The 23387-nt window shown below is 44.3% G+C and overlaps 2 protein-coding genes across 2 annotated transcripts in view; one reads left to right on the top strand and one right to left on the bottom strand.

Moving 5' to 3' along the window:
* Window positions 1-126: 126 nt before the first annotated feature.
* LOC310784930 (type-4 ice-structuring protein-like) lies at window positions 127-6288 on the top strand (the record flags this gene model as incomplete). The annotated part of the gene is made up of 5 exons (XM_083645955.1): window positions 127-250; window positions 3313-3408; window positions 4922-4996; window positions 5167-5290; window positions 6075-6288. Exons 3-5 carry the CDS (start codon window positions 4945-4947, stop codon window positions 6286-6288), a joined length of 390 nt encoding a protein of 129 aa, XP_083502081.1. The 5' UTR covers window positions 127-250; window positions 3313-3408; window positions 4922-4944.
* A 1211-nt stretch (window positions 6289-7499) lies between these two features.
* LOC310785556 (polyadenylate-binding protein 1A-like) overlaps window positions 7500-23387 on the bottom strand; it is a 16826-nt gene continuing 938 nt past the window's right edge. The window contains exons 2-14 of the mRNA XM_083646674.1: window positions 18632-18825; window positions 17630-17745; window positions 16972-17111; window positions 15602-15696; window positions 14428-14565; window positions 13415-13510; window positions 12885-13251; window positions 11830-11940; window positions 11547-11689; window positions 11238-11322; window positions 10609-10739; window positions 9735-9829; window positions 7500-7927 (exon numbers count right to left, since the gene is read on the bottom strand). Of these exons, the coding sequence (XP_083502800.1) occupies window positions 9737-9829; window positions 10609-10739; window positions 11238-11322; window positions 11547-11689; window positions 11830-11940; window positions 12885-13251; window positions 13415-13510; window positions 14428-14565; window positions 15602-15696; window positions 16972-17111; window positions 17630-17745; window positions 18632-18825 (1709 nt within the window). The 3' untranslated portion in view covers window positions 7500-7927; window positions 9735-9736. The remainder of the gene's footprint in view (window positions 7928-9734; window positions 9830-10608; window positions 10740-11237; window positions 11323-11546; window positions 11690-11829; window positions 11941-12884; window positions 13252-13414; window positions 13511-14427; window positions 14566-15601; window positions 15697-16971; window positions 17112-17629; window positions 17746-18631; window positions 18826-23387) is intronic.

Raw genomic sequence — 23387 nt, 5'->3', positions numbered from 1 at the left:
TCCCGACGTAACGTCTGCGAAACACCGCGGGATCTGCTGGACGTCTGCAGTGATCAGCCGACGATTTTGGGGGGTTCTGCCGCGGGCTCACCAACAGGCTTTATGGAGGAAAGTATTTGGAGGCTTTTGGATAAAGACGGCTCATATAGGCGAACCGAACCTTATCCCACGTCCCTCCGAAACACTACACTGCTGTTATGCATCTTCCCTCTGGATGGCTGCTCGACTGTCAGTCAGGTGCTGCCTTCAGGTACTGCTCGTATTCTCTCCACCCCGACTTTCTCAAGCGCTTTTGGTGACAATTAATGTAAATACTGTAATAACACATAACAAAATTGACCATACGAGTGTTTGTTTGTGAGCATTAAATCAATAGTTCGCCCAAAAAGGAAAAGTCTGTCGTACTCACCCTCATGCAGTTGAATGAATGAGAGAATCAGTCCGTCTCGTGACTTTGTCAGACATGCAAATTTGATGCTTTAATTCATCATCTGGTAAAAACACACGTGTGACAACAACAATAAGTTCATAAGTTCATACACAAGAATTCATATGGAACTAGATACACCAGTGCTAAATATTTGCCTAGAAAGTATTAGTAACACAGTTGAAACATACACACCACTTGTATTAACTAGATATTCGCGTGCCTTTCATGATCACCCCCATCTGGAGTCATATTTCAGCAATAAGGGATTGAAGAAAATGCCCAGTTTCATGTAGCCTACTATGTTTGATTATGTGTGCTGCTGCTGAAGTCATAATTACGAAATCTTCGACAGGCCTTGAAGGCAGCAAAGAAACATCAAGCAAAGAAATCCGAGCCTGTGCCTCCTCTCCTCCTCCTGGCACAGGCAGCTGCAGCCTGGAGTCCAGCATGTTATTAAAACTTAGCAGATGAGTAACTGTGTGTGTGTGTGTGTGTGTGTGTGTGTGTGTGTGTGTGTGTGTGTGTGTGTGTGTGTGTGTGTGTGTGTGTGTGTGTGTGTGTGTGTGTGTGTGTGTGTGTGTGTGTGTGTGTGTGTGTGTGTGTGTGAGTGAGTGAGTGAGTGAGTGAGTGAGTGAATGAGTGAGTGTTCAACTCAACACGGTGAAAAACATGCAACCGTTCATGATGCAATGCAAATGCATGGTCACTGGCCAGTAAACTGAGGTAAACTGACCATGAACTATGGACACAGAAAGAGCCGATGAACATGTTTTTCTTTTGCATCCTCATGCAGCCTACTTTCCACATGTTTTTATGACTTTCTGACAATTGAGACAATTGGCCCTGGTATTGAGCTTGATGCATTTTATTCACCTTATGTAGCCCCGCCAACTTGACCCAGTTGTGTTATGACATCCTGTTCAAAACACCGTCTGTTTTACCTGGTCACTACTACTGTACTGTCACAGGAAGCGTAAACACAATAGGAAGTAACTGGCTGACCCCTGTGTTGGAACATAAGGTGAATAAAGTGGGCAAATATAAATAAACAAACAAACAAACAAACAAACAAAGGAATAGCCAAGAACTTTGAATAGCCTAGTTTGTCTGGTGAAAAACAAAAATGGGTGATGTAATTTCTGAAAAGTAAATGTCTCTTGTTGTCTAATGTGTAAGAGCATCATTGGGAAAGTCCGGGTGCGCTGAAAAGACCAAAAATCTCTCTCTCTTCCATTGCTCTGTGATTGAGAAGCTGGTGTTTGTGCTACTATATGTATGCTTCCTGCTGTCATATGGCACTGATTGTTCTACATGTACATGGCAATTGTTGTAATTTTCCCCAAATAATAATTGATGTGACAACTATTTAACAAAAATATCATTGGAATTGTATGAGAAGCAATGCATCATTTGACTAACAAATGAATAAATTGTTTCCCCTTTCCAATGTAAATAAGTCTAAACGTCCAAACACACACTGTTTGTCCTTGTGAGTTCATTCATCACAGTAGACACACACACACACTCACACACACACACACACACACACACACACACACACACACACACACACACACACACACACACACACACACACACACACACACACACACACACACACACACACACACACACACACCTCCATGTTTACATTCTCTTACTCAGCAAACATTTTGCTTAACCTGCATCAAGGCCAACAAGGCTAATAGACATTATGTTATAACCTTAACAACCACAACCAGAATATTATTTCTACCGTTGCTGATATGACAACTTAATCTGAACAATTTAACAACCATATAACGTTGTAAAAGATTATCTGAAGGCACGTTAGAGTCTGTGTGTGTGTGTGTGTGTGTGTGTGTGTGTGTGTGCGTGTGTGTGTGTGCGTGCACGCGCGCGTGTGCGTGCGCAAGTCCAACTTGATGTATGCACAATGTTGACTGGTAAAGTCAGGACATAACCACTAGCTTAGGTCATAATGTGTGAGTTCAGGCCAGTGGTGAATGGATGCTGGACTGGGAGACACAATGAGACTATAGTGTCTGGTCAAAAATATATGTTTCCACATCTGGTTTTGATTTGAGCTTCAGAGCCTAAATTTGACTTTTAAAACTCCAATGGGGCTTGCTTTCTCAGTATGCTAATATTAGACTCTCACTGGATTGTCATTCAAAATGTATGACATCACCTGTATTAATCCAATCAAAACAAAACAAAACAAACACAAGAACGTCTGATTCAATCAAAGTGATCAACATGAGGTGTGATATCATCATATCCTTAAATAATACACCTTAAACGCTTTAGTCACATCTTATTGTTTTACTTAAATGCATACACATTATCATTTAACATATATTGTTTCACAAGCACATCCTTCAACTTTATACACCATTTAATGTCATTTCACATGTCACACCATAGATACCACAAGACGCTTGTCTCCTGACCTCCTGATATAGAGGGCGTCAGAGTCCTCTCTGTCTCCCAGATAGCTATTTTGACGCATGTACGCCTTCAAAGATCATCAGTGACTGTCTCACTGTAACGTCATCCATTGTGAAGGACATGATAAACCTGGCCTCAATGTAGACAAGCTTTCTCTGTCTGTACACTCATTGTCGCTCTCACCAGCTGCTGTTGTAAAATCTGAAACATTTGTTAATCTTGTTTGGATCAACATGCAGATACTAAGGATGAAATGCTTTATTTAATCAAAGGTATGATAAGACACGTCAGCACTCCTACACAGCAGGACTATTGGACTTTGATAGAGATTGGCCAGGTGGCAGGCTGAGCAGCAAGGGTCAAACGGCTGTGTCACCCGTACCAGCACAAACATCCAATTACATTTGGCAATCTCTGTCTCGTCCAATCAGATGCAGTGTGACAGGGTTATGTCGCCGACGCCGTCTATAAGAAGCTGAAGCATCGTAAAGGAAGGCATCATCCGCTCCACATCCACACAGGTACAGGTGAGTCTCAGCTTGTTGTTGTTTTTTCCTTTAGGGTTTCAAATGCTTTAGATAAACTCGGATGTAAACCAACCGACACAGTTTTAGCTCTATTACAGCAACAAAATATTTTACAGTAAATGTCACAGTGGATCTAAGGAGAGTTCACAATAATTTTACTCCATTACAGTTTCCTAAATGTAAAAAAATAATAATGTATTATTATGTCATATACTGTACATATTACCAATCTAATATCTTAGTTTTCATGTATTTATTAATTGTTTTGTCAAAGGAATTGGCACAGAGATTCACAATTGTCAAATCACATGGAGGTGTATTGAAGCAACTATTGTCAGAAAAAAAACAGAGTGAATTGTTATTAGAACCTTTATTACTGATTATCTTACTGTTAATTATTAATGGTTCATTCTAAATCCTCTGGGGGACACAGCCAAATTAAAATAATGTTTTCCTGCTCTTGAATCAAAGCAATAACACAGGGAGTAAACAGCTATGTTGCCATGATTTCAGATAAGCCAGATAAAGTTCACAAGTCAATTAGTGGGGATGGACAAACAGTGATAAACGTGTATTTATCATGACTTGGCAGAAAGCCAGGTTGGGTTTTCCAGATCATTTGAACCCTTTAACAGTGAGTCATTTGATTGGGCAAAGGTGGTCCTCTCTTACAAACAGCTTACAAAACATCTTAATCACTAAACTGAAGGCATTTTGGTTATAGATGTGGAAATCCTTAAGAAACTTAACGTATAATATATTCACTCAGTAAATTAACACCTAATTAAAGCTGGCATAACAATTGCAGTAGAATTAACTATATATATATATACCATAATATATCATGAATCTATGTGAATAAATAGATTTATATAAATAGTAATCACAGCCTAATGCATAGAGATAAATCCTGAAACCTTCTCGCAACAGTTCTAGCCTAAGCCAGTGGTTTTCAAAGTGGGGTCCCCAGCAAAAAGGGGGGATAATCTATTTTCACTATAATTCCATGCCATCCATAAGTAACACAATCTAAGATAGTGTAGAAGTGAGTAACTAGGCTAATTATAACCATAACAGCACAAATAATTGACAAAAATCTCGAAATAAATATACAGTATTTACTCTGAGAAATGAAATAATGAGAAAAGGAACAATTATTGATGGTTAAAACTGAATAATGACATCACAACAGTCTAATCCTAATGCTAATTTAAAATGAGATTTGGGCGTTTTGGGCAAAAGAGAAAAAAAAAACGCCCACATTTTTTTGCTACCTCCCCTGTTACCAATCTCACCAGCCGCCACTGACATAATATATATTATATATGTATATATTATATATATATACATATATATATATAATTTGCGAGCAGCCAAAGATGGCGAGTTCTGCCTCCAGCTGAAGGGTAATTTTGTAGGCCTTTGAATGCCAATCAAATATTTTGGCCCAGAATCCAGATAGTTGATGTATCACTTTGGAACAGGTGATAATCACATGTTTTTATTTTCTAAGGTCTCCCCCTTCAGACAGCAGCCATGAAGTTCTCCCTCATCGCCACTCTTGTTGTTGTGCTTGCACTGGCACAAGGTACGCTCACACTCACGCCACCATCTCTCATTTGTTTGCCATTTGTTGACTTGTTGACTTTGACCTTTGAACAAATAAAGTCATTCCAGGGAATTCCGCTAAGTTCTCTCTTTTAAAAAGAAAAGTCAATTTGATTGTTTTAAAGTTGTGAAATGTTTGCAAATCCACAGGAAGCCTATCAGCAGAGCTTCCTGACCTTGAGAGGATCGGTCAGTACTTTGAGGAGATGAAAAACAAACTGACTCAGGAGCTGACTGACACCATCCGTGTCCAGGAAATAGCTCAGCAGGCTCAGTGAGTAACATGGCACAAATCAATCCATTTGATATTCATATAGCGCCAAAGTTATCTCAAGTTATCTCAAGGTTAGTGCTGCAGTATTTGGAAGTGACCAAACAGTTGTATGTTCCTGTTGTCTTCATGCCTGGCTGTCTGCCTCCCTGCCTATCTACCTCCCGGTTTCTCTCCCTCTCACCCTGTCTACATGCCTGTGTCTTCCTGCATGTGTCCCTGCCTGTCTGTCTCCCCGTCAGCCTTTCTTACCGTCTGTCTCCCTGCTATCTGTCTCCCTGTCAGCCTTTCTTTCTGTCTGTCTCGATGCATATCTGTCTGTCTTCCTGCTATCTGTCTCCCTGTTTTGCCCTGCCTGCCTGTCTTTCTCCCTGCTACCGGTAGTTGGGCTATTTGTAAGAGGTGAAGGGTACAAGGAGAGTATGAGTAGGTATATACAGTATTTAGAAGGGGGGGGGGGGGGGACAGAAAGTAAGAAAGTGACAAGTAATAATGTTAGAAATGTACTAAAATGTAATAACACTAAGAAGTCAAATCTGGTCAGAATCTCGAGGATTTCTGTTTTGTTCTCTTTGGCAACACCTACAGCGACGAGTGGTAATTGCATGTGAGATCCAAACAGTGTCATCTGTCTCACCATTGTGTTAACTCGGTCAGCGATAGGGATGGCGATTATGATTTATTTACATGAAGATCTTTCAGATCATAACTTTAAAATGGATTAAATTGTTCTGATATGAGCAGTGCCATTTTATTATGCTATTGCTGACTCACCTCTTCCATGCAGGACCTTCATGCAGGAGCAGAGGACCCAGCTGGAGCCCGTGGCTGCTCAGTTCCAGGATCAGCTGAAGTCTGTTGCTGCCACCATTGAGGAGCAGTTCAAACCCATGGCTGCCAACGCACAGACCCAGTTCCAGCCAATGATCAACGACTTCCAGAAGCAGATGCAGGACATTCTCCAGAAGCTGATGGACCAGGCCAAGGCGATCGGCCAGTAAACCTGCTGTCATTCCAAAGATCTCAGCGTACCACCGGTCTTCTCTGTCTTGGACTGAGCTAATGGAGCTACAGTTAATACCTACTCCTCAAAGGAGTGAAAGCTGAGGTCCGGCAGCCATGATTCCTGCCATAACCCAAGATCTGTGTTTCAGTGCTTGTTGACGTCAATATGCAAAGAGTGCCTTTGTACCAAAGCACAAATAAAATCTGAAACAACATGCAGCAGTATTGTTTATTATTAATTTTATGTTTGGCTGTGTTGTATATTTTTTGATAACTTCACGTTCTGGAGTTCTAGTGAATTTCAACTCAAGAAAATAATTCTGAATTGACATCAGCTCAAACATATTCTTCCCTCATGTCTCTTTCTTTTGTGGGGAAATTACTCTTAAACCCCAAAAGTGCAATATGCCCATTTGGAAATGTTCACATTTACTATAGTTGCACGAGAATACTCCGCTATAGTCCTGCTTCATCTTGAAAGCCATTATCACTATTACATTCACACCATCAGAATAAACAGCTTTACACTTGACAAGAATGGGTAGGAAAACAAGGCATGTGTCTAACAGTGGAAAACCACCTTTTGCTTCACACTGACCGTCTCTTCTTGTCTACTTCCTGTATTGGAATTGATCCCCCCCCTCCCCCAAAACAGACTGCACCATCGCCTCCCACATTATATTAGATCTTCGATCTGGTAGACAATGTTTTTAATTTTTGACACTACTTTTACTTTTCAAGATGTTTTAACTTATTGCCAACTGATTCCACATACACATGAACGGTGGAATGTTCAGAGAAGAATGTTCATCAACTGCCATGGAAAACACACAAAATCTCTCTCTATACTCTTACCATATGAAAGTCAGAGACGAAGGGAGAATTGAGAGTGATACTATTATATCTTCAATTAGCATTAGTAGTAGGTAACACGCAAACAATAGAAACTGACTTTATAACTAATGAAAATGTGTGGATTTAACTGTATTTCCATTTGAAGTGGCATTCACAGAGTATCAGTGTGTCAGCTGTTCAAAGACGCCTTTGTTCTGTCAAGTCACTGCCCTACCCAGCCTGGTAGACACCAGAAACAGGACCACAACAACTCATACCACCACAATCATGTGACCAACAGCCTTGTCCAATTTAAAATTAAGGCAAAATCAAAACAAATCAATACAAGAACTAAGTTATTATCATGATTTTTATTCAAGCAAGCAAAGATCAAGGGAAAGGGAAATTGCACAATGCTGGGCTGTCCTTGGACTTCTACCACAGCCCAAACATTCAAATATTTAAGTAAATTTAATAAAGTGATAAAATGCCATAAAGGAATGCGTTCATTAATCTCTTTTTGCATGAGAGAAAAAAAAAGAAAAAAAAAACATTCATACAATTTTTTATTTAGACTTTTTCCTTTTTTTAAATGTATTTTTCCTCTTTTTTAAACTTAAAACAAACAAGACCTAGCGCTCTGTTCTCTAGGCCTGGCCGGAAGAGTTCTTTCCTTTTTTTGGATATATTATGCTTCTTTTTACTTTGTTTTGTGTATTTTTACTTTTTTCAATGTTTAATATTTTTCAATGTTTAATTATTTTCTCCCATCGGTGAAGCTAGTCTCAAGGTTCCCATTTCCTGTGGAAAAAAAGGGGAAAAAAGTGAATATTAAAAATGTATTTCTTTCTTTATTTCACCAATATAAAGCAAAACATGCACTTCATTGCCAATCTCCTTCAAAGCAATAGCAGCATTTTATGGTACATGCAAGTCCAAATGTTTAGATACAAGGATACTGTAGCTTTCATATGAGCAGTGTTGGGGGTCATTGTTCAAAAATGTAATGTACTGTATTACACATTACAATAAGTGCCTTACTTTATGTAATTACTCAGAGTATAAAGTAATTTATTACACAATTAGTTACATTACTTTTGCGTTACTTTTGCATTGTCACGTTGCCAGTTAAACGGGCAACATTTCCTCTACTACATACAATGCAACAAGCCTGTTTATCTCTGCTTTCGACGTTACCTGCTCTGGTCCGGGGCTCTTTCACTACTAGCTTTGTGTTAGCATGTTGCCTTTGCAGGCGCTTGGCGAGATTTGATGTCGTGTTCACAGCAGTTGATGATGTTTCTAGTCTGGGCACAGTTTGCACTTTACTGTCACATTCCTGTACCCTGGTAGTCTCGCTTGCCAGACTCTCTCCCTACCACGGGGGAGAGTCTGGCTGCTAATACCTCCACTCTGGTATAGCGGGGGGGAAAGGCTCCGTTTACCTTTACAACCATCCACCGAAAGTACCAAGCAGGCCTGCTTTATTGCACAATCCAGATCCAATCGTTTTCAGCGTGTAGCAATGAGCCAGCATTGTTGATGTTTCACAGCGGCGCAGGCATTTGAGATCGACAGATTCGACACGCACAGCGGCAGAGGCATTTGAGATAGACAGATTTGACACGGAGGGAGCAGAAAGGAAATCCATAAATGGTCACAGCCTGTCAATCAGAGCGGGTCGGAGCCAATGGCAGAGCTTGCAGGGAGCGCAAAGGGATTGTCTTCCGCTGCCGACTGAAATGGTCGGCACCAATGGCAGAGCTTATCGTGCATTCCTTTATAACTGGGGACTGGTAATCTTACGACTTCAAAGGTCATGAGCTGGGCGGTGACGTCATCAGAGCTGGTATTTCCCATTCCAAACTCGTAGGAGCCTCAGCAGCCGCAACCTAAAAAATCCAAGATGGCTGCGCCGCGCAACAACAGTAGTAGTAATCGTAGTAATATCGTTTAGCACTTCTGTTTTGTTTGTGTCTCATTAAATCAGCTGTACACACAGCACGGCCTAACTTCTATCTGTGTGGACATGAGGCTGCAGTGTTTGTATGCGCAAAATGCCACGAAATGCCATGTTGTCAATTGTTATTGCTAACAATGGCTAGCCTGGCTAGCGACTGGATCTGACCAATGAACAGTGAACTTCCCAGGCCAGCACAAGTTTTCTGCAAATGGAACGCTAACAAAACGGATGTGATGTCATTTAGCCTCCACATCCCAGTTATTTTGCGATAAAGGAACGCACGATTATACCAGCAGCCTGCTTCAATGCAGCCAGACTTCTCTCCCGGCAGGCAGGGAAGTCTGGCAAGTGAGACCAGTAGCCTGGTAACCAGCCCCAATGAATCCTTCATTAGGGTCTGGAGCCTATCCGCCACTGATTCGGTGATGTATTTTTCAGCCCCAACTGATTGGTTGCTGTCAGTGTCAAACATCAAACTGTTTGGCCAATTGCAGTAGCAAAGCGACGATTCTGCACCAACGAGTTTAAATTGATTCGTTACGGACAAATGTAATGTGATTACAGTACCCCAACACTGAATATGAGCCATGTAAATTGGTAAATTGTGTATTAATATACTGCGCAAACAGTATGCAACTGACGTACCTTTAGACACTTGGGACACCAGTTGAATTGGTCACAGTCTTCTGCGCAGCCTCCTTGGCCTGGTGGGCCTGAAGCACAGCCACCGCTTCATCCACCTACAACAACATAACTGTTCAGTGCTATACTGCAGCCTGGTCCGCTCCCTGAGAAAGCCCTATGCTAAGCTGTGAGCTTCAGTGCTGCAGCCTGGTCCGTTCCCTGAGAAAGAAAGACCTATGCTAAGCTGTGAGCTTCAGTGCTGCAGCCTGGTCCGTTCCCTGAGAAAGACCTATGCTAAGCTGTGAGCTTCAGTGCTGTACTGCAGCCTGGTCCTTTCCCTGAGAAAGACCTATGCTAAGCTGTGAGCTTCAGTGCTATACTGCAGCCTGGTCCGCTCCCTGAGAAAGACCTATGCTAAGCTGTGAGCTTCAGTGCTGCAGCCTGGTCCGCTCCCTGAGAAAGACCTATGCTAAGCTGTGAGCTTCAGTGCTATAGTGCAGCCTGGTCCGCTCCCTGATAAAGAAATATGCTAAGCTGTGAGCTTCAGTGCTGCAGCCTGGTCCATTCCCTGAGAAAGACCTATGCTAAGCTGTGAGCTTCAGCGCTATACTGCAGCCTGGTCCGCTCCCTGAGAAAGACCTATGCTAAGCTGTGAGCTTCAGTGCTGCAGCCTGGTCCGCTCCCTGAGAAAGACCTATGCTAAGCTGTGAGCTTCAGTGCTATAGTGCAGCCTGGTCCGCTCCCTGAGAAAGACCTATGCTAAGCTGTGAGCTTCAGTGCTGCAGCCTGGTCCGCTCCCTGAGAAAGACCTATGCTAAGCTGTGAGCTTCAGTGCTGCAGCCTGGTCCACTCCCTGAGAAAGACCTATGCTAAGCTGTGAGCTTCAGTGCTGCACCTTTGAGCGGAGAGACTCGGGCGACTCCAGCATGTGCAGCAGTTCAGAGTTGTCGATCTCCAGCAGCATGCCGGTGATCTTTCCCGCCAGGCTTGGATGCATGTTCTGGATCAGCGGGAACAGACGCTCACCTGGAGGAAGTGACCCGACAGGAAGGGTGTGTGAAGGTTATGAAATTCACACCCATCATGGGCCAAAAAGCTGATCAAATGCATCTTTGGCAGCTAAATCAATAAGGTCCCCCGCCCGCCACAATTTTATGAGACGTTAACATTTGAATGCCTCCATTTTTGGTCTTTGTATGTTCTAATACTTTGTCCTTTTTGATCACTGTGCACATCTATGACCATGGCAAAGCAAAACAAGGCTCCTGATTGGTTGTCTGGTATACTGGCTCTATACAAAAGTAGTAGCATCTAAACTCCTGCTAACCTTTCCCTGCTGTTTCTATACACAAGATGAAAAACGGGCAATATGGAAAATGTCAAAAATATGAAAAATCTATGGAAAATGCCAATTAATTTGGTTTAAAAAATATTCTGGGCACACTGTCAACAGTAAAAGTCTGAGTAGAGGGCAGTTGTCACTACCGGATCCTGAGAGGTGGTGATGATGGAGGTGGGCCTTACCCAGCATCTGCTTCTGTTCCTGTGGAGGAGCAGCAGCCAGCATGGAGGCTGTCAGAGGCTCCTGACCCTGCACATGAACCGCTGGCTGAGGGGAGGGAGGAAGAGAATGAACAATCAGACACAGAAAATGACATATGCACATGCCAGAAGACCTTGATTTCAGGTCAAGGTCAAACGCTCAAGTCAATAGGTCTTGCATTGAGCTGAAATGTTACTCGCGTAAAGCATTCTCTTTGATAGTACAAAATAACTGTTAGTATAAAGCTAGCTAGAACTAGCTCATTAAAGTGTATGAGTGTGTGCTGCCACCTGCTGCATGGCGACTTGCGACTGAGCGGTCATGTGCTGTTGGGGATTGCGGACCCCCGCGGCGTACTTGTACTGGGGAAGCCCGCGCACGGGAGTGGCTGCTGCAGCAGCTGCTGTGACTGGACGGGGGCCCATGGTCTGAGCTGCTGACAAGAGGACGCAACATGGAGACAGAGACAAATCAGTCACGAGGAACACTCAAGGAACAGTCATATACAGTTGGTCTGTATCTGCAATACTTGCTGTGGCGTTGGACTAAGTGTTGGGTGTGGAGGTGACTGACCCACGCGCTGGGTGGACATCATGCGGGGCACCTGGGAGGCAGGCCTCATGGTACTGAAGGTCTGAGGGCGTGGTGCTGAGGGGCGCATGGCACCCGGGATGTTCTGGAAGTCTGAACAAGCACAAACACACTGGGTCATTCAAAAATCAAATGGCCAACAATTGTTTTAACATACTAGTAACAGGAGAAAACATTATGACAGAAGGTCAAGTTACAACATTGATGGGTGTCTGGGTAGTGTAGAGGTATAAGCCCTCTCCTACCACCGCAGAGAACCGGGTTCAATCGTGCATTCCTTTATAACTGGGGACTGGTAATCTTAAGACTTCAAAAGTCATGAGCTGGGCGGTGACGTCGTCAGAGCTGGTATTTCCCATTCCAAACTCGTAGGAGCCTCAGCAGCCCCAACCTCAAAAATCCAAGCTGGCTGCGCCGCGCAACAACAGTAGTAGTAATCGTAGTACCGGTAATATTGTTTAGCACTTCTGTTTTGTTTGTGTCTCATTAAATCAGCTGTACACACAGCACTGCCTAACTTCTATCTGTGTGGACATGAGGCTGCAGTGTTTGTATGCGCAAAATGCCGCAAAATGCCATGTTGTCAATTGTTATTGCTAACAATGGCTAGCCTGGCTAGCGACTCGATCTGACCAATGAACAGTGAACTTCCCAGCTCAAGTTTTCTGCAAATGGAACGCTAACAAAACGGATGTGATGTCATTTAGCCTCCACATCCCAGTTATTTTGCGATAAAGGAATGCACGACAATTCCCGGCAGCGGTACTTCCGGCTTGGTCAGACCGCGTTCCTACAAGCGAGTGGGGTATGAGTCCTGGTCGCTGCACTAGTGCCTCCTCTGGTCGGTTGGGGCGCCTGTTCGGAGGAAGCATTGTGCTTCAGCTCTCCCCAGATCGGCAGAGGGGTTGGGGCAATGACCAGGACAACAGGGGGAATTGGCCAAGTACAATTGGGGAGAAAATGGGAGAAAACCCAACAAAAACTTAAACAAACAAACAAATAAATAAATAAATAGTTACAACATGACGGATACTCACGTTGTGGCCGGACCCCTTGGGTGGCCCAGCGCGGGCTGGGGCGCAGCTGGGCCATGTGTCCAGCAGCTGGATAGTAAGCGGCCCGGTTCTGGGCCTGGGGTATGGCTGCCATGAAGTAGCCTGAGGGAGGAGCTGGCTGGTAGGGATTGATGACTGGGTTCGGCACGGCACGCACGCTGGCCATGCGCTGCATGTACTGGTTGGTCAGGTGGGCCTGGCGCTCCTCTTTCCGCTGGGCCAGAGCCACGTACAGCGGCTTGGTGGCTACGATGCGCCCGTTCATTTCCGTTACCGCTTTGGTGGCCTCCTCTGGAGACGAGAAGCAGACGAAGCCAAAGCCTTTGCTGCGCCCACCCTCCATCATGACCTGAGAGAGAACGACCATGACAGAGAGAGCGAGAGAGAGAGAGAGAGAGAGAGAGAGAGAGAGAGAGAGAATGTAGGAAAGAGTGACGATAAGGAGATGGGAAATAGAAACTTGTTTCTCAGGTGTCTATCAACTGGATGAGTAAACAGCCCTGGCGTCGTACCTTGGCACTGGTTATGGTGCCGAATGGCGTGAATTCCTTTCGCAGGCGTTCATCATCAATTCCATCATCCAGATTCTTCACGTACAAGTTGACACCCTGAAAACACAATATGGAGACAAACACCCTGAAAACACAATATGGAGACAAATGCCCTGAAAACACAATATGGAGACAAATGCAAATGTGAACGTTTGTCCCTTCTTTGGAGAACAAACCGCTTATTAACTCATTCCACGGCAGAGTTTTAAAGGAAAAGTCGCCAGCCACCGACAGGGTTTTTGAGCATTTTCAGTGATTTTCCACGACCCACAGAATATTTTCTTCTAGGACTATGTAAACACGGAATATCCCAAAATACAGAACAAAGCCTCTACTTTCATGGGGGGGGGGGGAGGGTTATTGTACGGCAGTGAAAAGACGGATTGACGCTCATTTGCGTCAATGGCGGGGAAGCGTTGTCTCTTATATGACGCACAATTACGCCAATGCGAAGAATGAGTTAATGAGGGACAATGCACAATTGAATGCAATACGACATACAACCACTGTATCTCAAATGTGTTTTGTCTGTAGTACATATTTATCCCCAGTGTTCACGGTGAGGAAATGTGGGGCCCATGAACTACAGAGTCACTGTTGCAGCCATTTTGGCCAGTCCAACCCACTGAGGAGGTAGCACTGAATTTGACAAAGCTGCAGTCTTTCAACGTTCTTTAGCAGTCAGGGATCATAAGAGCCTAAAGGAGATCAGGACCTGTGTGGAAAGAGCTGTCAAAGTACGACATCTTACTCTAAGACTGTCACTCCAAACCAACGATTATGATAACATGTCAGGAATGAATTACTTGTTGATGTTGATGATGCTTAGACCAGTACAATACTTCAGAAGCCATATGTAATAGGAACATTAGTACTGGGCTATGGTGCATATACTGTATAGGTCTTAATATAGGCTGAGGTTGTCTGGTGTGCATTTGCACTACTAGGGGGGGAAATAAGTGATCCAAACAGACCTGGTAGCGAGTCATGCGGTCTTGTTTCATTTGCTCAAATTTGCGCTTGAGTTCCGTCTGTCGCTCCACCTTCTTCTGTGCCCGGCCAACGTAGATCAGCTTGCCATTGAACTCCTTCCCGTTCATCTCGTCCACTGCCTGTAGCAAACAGGGAAAACACAGTTTGACTGCTTATTGCGCCACCAGGAAATTGCTGTATATGTCTTTGCAAAGTAATAAGACAACGTGCGTGTGTTTTTGGTCTGAAACCTGGAGGTGTAGCGGCCTATAATAGAGCGTTTCAAGTGTTTCTTTAATTAAACGACTCAGACCCGTTATATTTGGCCATGCTCAGACAAGCCGAGCCTATTTCCATGTCAAAACTACAGCGTGCAAACCTTATTTCTGTCATGTCAGTGATCTTGTTTAATCAAAGCTCGTTTTGGCTCCTAGATGCACAAAATATTTTAGTTGTTTTAAAAGCCATTTCTATTCTAATTAAGAATGTAGCAAGAATTCGGCATCTACAATGACAAGGCATTATGAGCGACCTGCATCGCCGAGACATTGTTTTAACAATGTCTAGATGAAATTGTCTGGTAGAATATGGAGATTATACTGTGAAAGAGGTAAAGTAAAGTCCCACTGATTGTCACACAATGTGTGAAATTTGTTCTCCGCATTTGACCCATCCCCTGGGGGAGCGGTGAGCGGCAGCGTGCGCCGCGCTCGGGAATCACATGGTGATTTAACCCCCCAATTCCAACCCTTTGATGCTGAGTGTCAAGCAGGGAGGCAATGGGTCCCATTTTTATAGTCTTTGGTATGACTCGGCCGGGGATCGAACTCACGACCTCCCAGTCTCAGGGCGGACACTCAGACCACAAGGCCACTGAGCTCGTGGTCTTGTGATTTATATTGCCCAACCCTAACCTGAATGCCAATATATTTGGTTAAGTTGTGTGACTGATCAGCAGCGTATTTTTGTCCTTTTATCAGCTTTAGGCTTTTAGCTTTAAAGTTAGACACAGCAAATGCTTGAACATTGATTTTGGCCACGGCCACACACACACACACACACACACACACACACACACACACACACACACACACACACACACACACGTCATGTGCCGTACACTTATGCATGGGTAACAGAGTAGTTACCCACGAGAAAATATGCCTCATCTCTTACCTTTTGGGCATCTTCATGCCTCTCAAAGCTGACAAAGCCGAAGCCTCGAGACTTTCCGCTGTCGTCCGTCATGACTCGGATACTCATGGCGTTTCCTAGGGGACAGGGACATAGACTCATTAGTGCCTCCTAGGGGACACTCCCTCCAGAGTGAATTTTGCTGCAGATGTTTTCAGGTTGCGTCTCACACTCCCCACACAAATCTCATGTCAGTTTAAATATAATCGGGTAAAACAATATTTTTTCCATACATGATGAGATCAGATTGTGTTGTTTTGTCTGTAGTACATATTTATCCCCAGTGTTCACGGTGAGGAAATGTGGGGCCCATGAACTACAGAGTCACTGTTGCAGCCATTTTGGCCAGTCCAACCCACTGAGGAGGTAGCACTGAATTTGACAAAGCTGCGTCTTCCAATGTTCTTGAGCAGACAGGGATCATAAGAGCCTAAAGGAGATCAGGACCTGTGTGAAAAGAGCTGTCACAATATGACATTTTACAGTGAAACACGCACGCACGCACGCACAGACGCGCGCACACACAGTGCCAGAGAGAGGGGAGAGTGCGAGAAGTATAGGGTTCGACCATAGATATTTTATTACTATAGATGGGTCACCGCAGGCTCCGCCAATTCTATCAAATGGTAGCAGCAAGTCTCCTAAACTGTCACGTGGTACAACAGACTCAGACCTGCCGAAAGTCTCCTAAGTGGGCGTGTCCGTGGAAAACTATGAGCAAAACCCACGTGACAAAATGACAGGAAGTTGGGTGGTCTTGCTTGAAATCCCATCGTCTTTGGTTAGACCTGCGCATTCTGCACCCCTTACTTCTACACCTGGGTGTGAGATTTGTCCCTCCAGATGGCGGATAGAGGTAAGGAGGCTTTTACCTGGGATATATGGTACAATTGTCTCAACTGTTACACAGTGCTGAGGCTGTCACCCGCCCCGTATCATATGGAATGGACCCTTTTCACAGGGGCCATTTTGTGTCGAAAAGGCAGGGTAAGCAATACACTAATGAGGGTTTCCAACTTCCATGAGTCTAAGTTGGAAACCCTCATTAGCATTCTGATTGCACCTGTGTTTACCCTGCCTTTTCAACACAAAATGGCCCCCGTGAAAAGGGTCTATTGTGAAGAGCAAGATGTCGTGTTGCTTGATGAGACCGCAATTTGTTTTGTATGAAACGTACAAAATGAAAATGGGAACATCCTGTCAGGATGAAGCAGCTGTTACGAGCCACATATTATGTGGCTAGTAAAAGACTTCTTTGAAGGTAGCGTTTAATGTACCTGCCAATCCACCCGCTTGCAGATGAGCTGAACAGTTAATGCTGGACTCCAGGATATTTCAGTATGGAAACTAACCATATTTATTGAAGACTTCTCTCAGCTTCTCGTCGTCCATGTCGTCACCGAAATTCTTAATGTAGACGTTTGTGAACTCCTTGGCGCGGGCGCCCAGCTCAGCCTCGCGTTCTTTGCGTGATTTGAAGCGACCCACGAATCTGCATGGAAAGGGACATTTAGCAAAATGTTAAAGTGATAATACGGAAGATTTTCATCTCAATAAATGTCTGTTAAGTGGCTATCTATCTGATAAGTGGTGATTGGTGATTGAGCCTATGGCTCTTTGATGGAAGCCTTTGCATTTTCAGTATTGTAGCATTTATGAACTTGGTGTCTGTGGTGACACCAAGACACAGACACACAGACACACATCAACGAACGTTTCAGCCCATAGCCCTTCTTCAGCGTTGAATGAAGGCCTATAGGCTGAAACGTTCGTTGTTAGCCGTTTGGCTAACACTGGCATGTTTAACTTTACAGTAATGTTAATTAATGTGCACTGTCCCTCAAATAAATAAATAAATAAATAAATAAAAATGTCACGCAATGATCCAGCACAGATCTAACGTTCTTTTAACCAAATTGATCGATATGAGTATTTCCAAACAGTTCACACATTAGTATCGAGACCAAAGCACAAAAACAACAACAAAAACAAGTGAAAACATACACTTACACTTTTCGGTCATTGAGCAACATGCCATTCATTTTCTCAATGGCTCGTTCGGCTGCCTCTTGAGTCTCAAAGTGCACAAAGCCGTAGCCTTTAGAACCATTCTCGTCACAAACCACCTTGGAGAAAGAAGATACATGCTGGCCTTAAGACACACACATGCAATACCATACCAATGCATTAACTGATCACACATCTATGCCAAAAGGTTAGTCTCCCTCCCAATGCGATCATTTTACTGAATGAAATTGAAATTGCTTCACTGTTGTTCATTTTTTCATTGCTAGCATTGGCAAACGACAGTTCCAACTATCTTACAACTGTGGGACTACTAAAAACCTGACTTTTCTTTCTGCTTATCGATGCCCAAGAACACAATATATATTTTACTGCTTGCTTGCTTACTATGTTTATATTGTTGCTCTGAGAAGCAGAATATAAGGCTCATGTCATGTCACACACTTGTCGTTCAGTAAAAGGGTTACTCACTCCTCCTTACTGTTGTGGAGACACCCCCCCCCCCCCCCCCCAGTGCAATATGACTTTATTTACTATCAGGGATATAAAGTCATGGAAAGTGAAAAAGGTGACAGATACCAGGGCAGAGAATAAAAGCACTCCCAAAATCCTCTGATTTTGGGATGGAAAAGGTGACTGTCACCTAAAGGTGACTAGTTTGCATCCCTGACTATTCTCAGTATATACCCAAATGTTGATGCCAACAGAGATGTCAGCAGACACAGATCTCAACTCAGATTTAATATTTACACCCCTCATCTAGGGTCAGAACTGCCCACTGCAACAGCATCTACCTGTTCTGAGTGTTCTAATTTCTCTGTTCAAAAAAACACAACTTGCAGATATTTACAAAGTACACACATGCACATGACGCATACAATTCACATGCCCCGCCTCCACTACACTGATGACAGCTGACCACCCCCCCCCCCCCCCCCCCACACTTCTCTAAAGGCACAGCAAGCAGGATGACCGCTGCTCTCTTACCTTGCAGGACAGGATGTTGCCGAAAGCGGAGAAGGTGTCGTACAGAGCCTTGTTGTCGATGGACTTGTCCAGGTTCTTGATGAAGATGTTCCCCACGCCGCTCTTCCTCAGCGAGGGGTCACGCTGCGACCACATGATGCGGACTGGCCGCCCCTTGATCACGTCAAAGTTCATGGTGTCCAGAGCACGCTCAGCTGAGGGGGAGACGAGAAGAACCGCTCAGGGTTATTTAGGAGGCTGTATTCTGCCATTCAAGGGCTGTGTGTGTGTGTGTGTGTGTGTGTGTGTGTGTGTGTGTGTGTGTGTGTGTGTGTGTAGAGGGTGGGGGTGTGTGTGTGTGTGTGTGTGTGTGTGTGTGTGTGTGTGTGTGTGTGTGTGTGTGTAGGGGGTGGGGGTGCAGCACCCAATGTATGTTCTCTGGGTGTGTTTTCTTGTGTGTCATTCAACATCAAAGTTTCATCACACATGGAGAGTGGCTTGGTATAGAGACAGTCGGCATGTGTGGGAACGCCCACAAAATGTTAAACGGCTGGCGCGCGAGTGGGGTAAAATCGCCGATATATGTCATGGGCTGACTCACCAAAAGACGGTGCTGCTGCGGCTCTAAACTACAGGTTTGGGGGTTCTAGAGCAGAACACAAGACGTCTGCTCACATGTGCGTTTACTGCAATGGTTAAATCCCCGATCGTGTCTGCCTGGGCTGGGCTAGCAGCTAAATTCTAACTTTGCTGAGTGGATAGAACGGGGGTTTTTACCCCACCCTGACCATGCCCCCAGCCAGGCTGAGCCAGCTAACCCAGCGTCTATTGTGGGCGTTCCTAGAGCCTGTATGGGCGTTCCCAGACATGCCGACTGTCTCTATCCTCTGACAACCAACAGGATGAACTGGCAAAAAAGAAAAGACTAGCTATTAGTAATGCTAAGTGGTTATCTGACCTCCAGCTAGTGGACCAAAATTGCTGTGCTGGCAAGCAGTGTTTTTCTCTCCTGTGTGTCGGCCATGGGCCTTTTCTGAATGATGATCCACGCCCTGACTGACAAAATGCCGAGTGCTCAGAGAGTGTAGCTCAATGCATGATGGGAAACTGAGTTAACAATGTCAGGAAGCTGGCTGCTCCGCTTGTGCACATTTCTCCCCAGGCCACTTCTTAAAAATCTGGTTCACACTCCAGTTATGAAATATATAAACATAGCGAAGCATGATGTCAGTTACCCCACGTCCCCACCAGGTGTCGCATTCCCTGAGGACCTCCACTGAGGAGGGATAGAGACACTGGTCATCATTCAGAAGCCACGCCCAAGATGGGGGAAAACAGAAACCCCCCCTCCAATCCTGGCGTTCTCCTATGTCACGTGCATGGTTGCGTGTTGCACAAAAAGATTGTATATACGGAAGATGAACACTCCAACTTACTTCTTGACAGCTAGATCCACATTTTTCTTCTCGCCAATTCTCAATGGCTTGGAGTACAAAAAAACTTTAACTGGCGATTTTTTACATTTGTTATCTGAGCAGCCCACCACACAACAGCTTTTAGCTATGTTTAATTCAAGGAAAATGACGCTGGTGTGTGGAAATGAACGGAGCTTTCCCCCCGTGATGGGCGTGGCCTATTTCATGCAGTGTCTCTATGGGATCACTGAATTTGACAAAGCTGCAGTCTTTCAATATTCGTTACCAGACAGGGATCATAACAGATAGCAAACACAATATTTCCCCTCCATGATGAGATCAGAGCGGCATCACTGTATCTCAAATGTGTTTTGTCTGTAGTACATATTTATCCCCAGTGTTCACGGTGAGGAAATGTGGGGCCCATGAACTACAGAGTCACTGTTGCAGCCATTTTGGCCAGTCCAACCCACTGAGGAGGTAGCACTGAATTTGACAAAGCTGCAGTGTTTCAACGTTCTTTAGCAGACAGGGATCATAAGAACCTACAAGAGATCCTGTGTGGAAAGGCCAGTCACAATACAGAGATCAGATCAGCTCATAGGACAGAAAAACACTAGTGTCTTTCTGAAAATACAACCCAACTTCTCAGATGGTGGTTAGCCTGAGCCCATTATAGATTAGATTAGATTTATTTTGAACATGGTGAAAACAAAAACAAAACAAAACAAAAACAAAAGAAATATAGGCAAGAAGTGCCAAACAATCATAGTCAATTGGAATTCACAGCATACAATAGACAGCAAATTCACAATCACAACTATACCTGAGATATACAGTACAATAGTTTCAACTGTTACACAGACAGTGCTAAAGGCTGCCACCCATCCTGTGTAATATGGAATAGTCACAGTGAAAAGCAAGATGTTGTATTCCTTAACTCATTGAGTGCCAGCCACTTTTGGAGAACGGACGCTCCCAGTGCCAGAGTTTCAGAGCGTTTTCAGTGATTTCTCGAGGCCCACAGAATATTGTGTGATATTACTATGTAAAACACCGAACACGCACAAAGAACGACGAGACTCTATTGTATCAGCAGCAAAAAAAAGTTTATTGATATCTTTTTCCGTTCTTTAGTTATCAGCCGGAGAAGATAGGTCAAAAACAGCAAAAACACGCGTTTCCATCTAGAAGCTGAGATATTGAACCTTTTGTGAAATTAAGCATTTCAAGCAAATCACTGACTCTGAAACTAATATTTTCTGACCTGAAACATCTGAACAGTAATTTCCTTCAATATAACAGCACCCCCACCCCCCTCTACTGCAAACTCCTCCTCCGTGGGTGTGTCTCTGGTGGCTTTGCTCGCTCTGCTGCTTGTCAGGCGAGTCTCTGCTGCTTGCGGATCCACGTTCGGATGGCCGCCGCTCGTCGGGGGAGTCTGGATCGGGCTCGCCTCGCTCGTTTCTGGGGTTTCGGTTGTGAGCTGGGATGAAGCTGCGTCCGATTCTGGGCTTTCTGGGCTTTCTGCTGCGCGTTTCAAAGTGTGCTGCACCCAGAGTCTATTTTCGGAGCCCCCCACCGTTGTGCGCCGGGCTCCCAGCGCGACAGCGAAAAGCATGAGAATGGTTTCATCACGGCTTTTTCTGCTGTTTTTACTCAACTTTCTCTAATCTGGAGAGCACTGTCGCCACCTAATGGGTCGGTAAAATAGGTTATACACATTCAACATGCCCCAAAATTTTACAGGAGATGGATCTGGCTTTGATCCACGTCCCACCGTCAAAAAACGCAATTGACGAACATACTCGTCCTTGGCACTCTACGTTACTAAACGAAATGACGAACATACTCGTCCTTGGCACTCAATGAGTTAATAAGACTGTGATTTGTTCTGTGTTAGAAAACGGGAACATCCTATCTAAGCCTACAGTTCAACTTTATCTTATTGCTCTGTTTAAACATAGTAAATATGTTGTACTCACCTCTAGTTTTATTTGAGAGAATTTGAGGAGAGAGAGACTTTTTTCCGACTGCAGCAATGATGTCGATTTGACTGACTCTCAGTTTCATTTCAGCAATATAGGATGTTGAAACATGCGTTTTCCAGTGTTGCTCCGCCTTTTTACGGCTATTAGTTTAGTTATGTTTTGTAAATTCAGTTTTGGACATACAGTAATTAAAGGTAACACACACTTGTTTTGACACAAGATCAATTGTATTTGAATGTATATCTCTGGACAATTATCGCAGGCTACATTAGAGGTCAGTTATGTCATAGAAAATAGGGGTGAAATGGGAGGAGGCAATGCTCACACGTTTCAGAAAGATTTCAGTTGTTTGTGAATGTTTCAGGCTAAATAAATAATGATTTAAGCTAAATGCCCAACCCCCACCCCCACCCCCATATCACCCCGCCCAATTATTCAGGTTTGCAAGGTATTCAGTTGCAACCTAAGTAATGGAATTCTTGGGTAAAGTTGTTGACCCCCCCCCCCCCCACACACACCCCTGGTGACCCTTGCTCCCCCCCCCCCCCCCCCCCCCCGGTGACCCTTGCTCCATGGGCAGCTTTACAGTGGTTGTTGAGGGGGTTACTTTCCCCTCCAACATTCTCTGCCATTTCAACTGAAAATGTATGTAACCCCAATGACACCCATATAACTGTGTAACACTACGTCTGTAAGGGGAAGTGACAATTTGGCATAACAGTGACCCAGCGTTTTGGCCATAATGTCACACGACTGGCATGAATACTCAAGATGCAATGGCCTGCAGTCTTTGTCATTAAGGATTTATGATATATCACCAGTGGAGAGTCCCAATTAAAATAATAATTATTACACATATATTATGTGAGGCTGTTGAAGCTTGACTCTGGGGGTCCAAGCAGTTTCAGGGGAGGTTCAGTGAATGGAAGTGAAAAAATAAAACCGTTTTTACCACTGTCCTAGCCTGGCTCCCAATTTACCAGTCAGAAAATGCGTGTTCACAGACCTTTTCATGCATTTAGTGGTAGTCTGAAGTATGTCAAACAAACAGCAATATGAGGCTATCTTGGCTCAATTTTTTGAGTGTCTAATGGGTCAATTAACATAATCATGATCCCATAGGCATCCAGGAATTGAGCGAATTGAGGGTACCTTTCTCTGGGGGAGGCACACAGTCTCAGACTTTGAAAACCCCCGATCTAGGACGCCTCAGAGCTTTTAATGTCATCACATTCGGCTGGACAGTGGGTGTGTTGTGCTGACACCGCGTTTTTAGTGCGTGGAAAAGCAACGCTCAGTTGGATGCTAGCAGCCTGCTTCGTACAGACATGATCGGGGTGGGCATAGCATGCTTCGTAGCCTACAGACATG

The sequence above is a fragment of the Poromitra crassiceps genome, assembly GCF_964638095.1.
Source record: "Poromitra crassiceps genome assembly, chromosome: 11".
Classification (NCBI taxonomy): domain Eukaryota; kingdom Metazoa; phylum Chordata; class Actinopteri; order Beryciformes; family Melamphaidae; genus Poromitra; species Poromitra crassiceps.
Note: the sequence above shows the minus strand (reverse complement) of the source record. Positions and strands in the feature narration are given on the sequence as shown.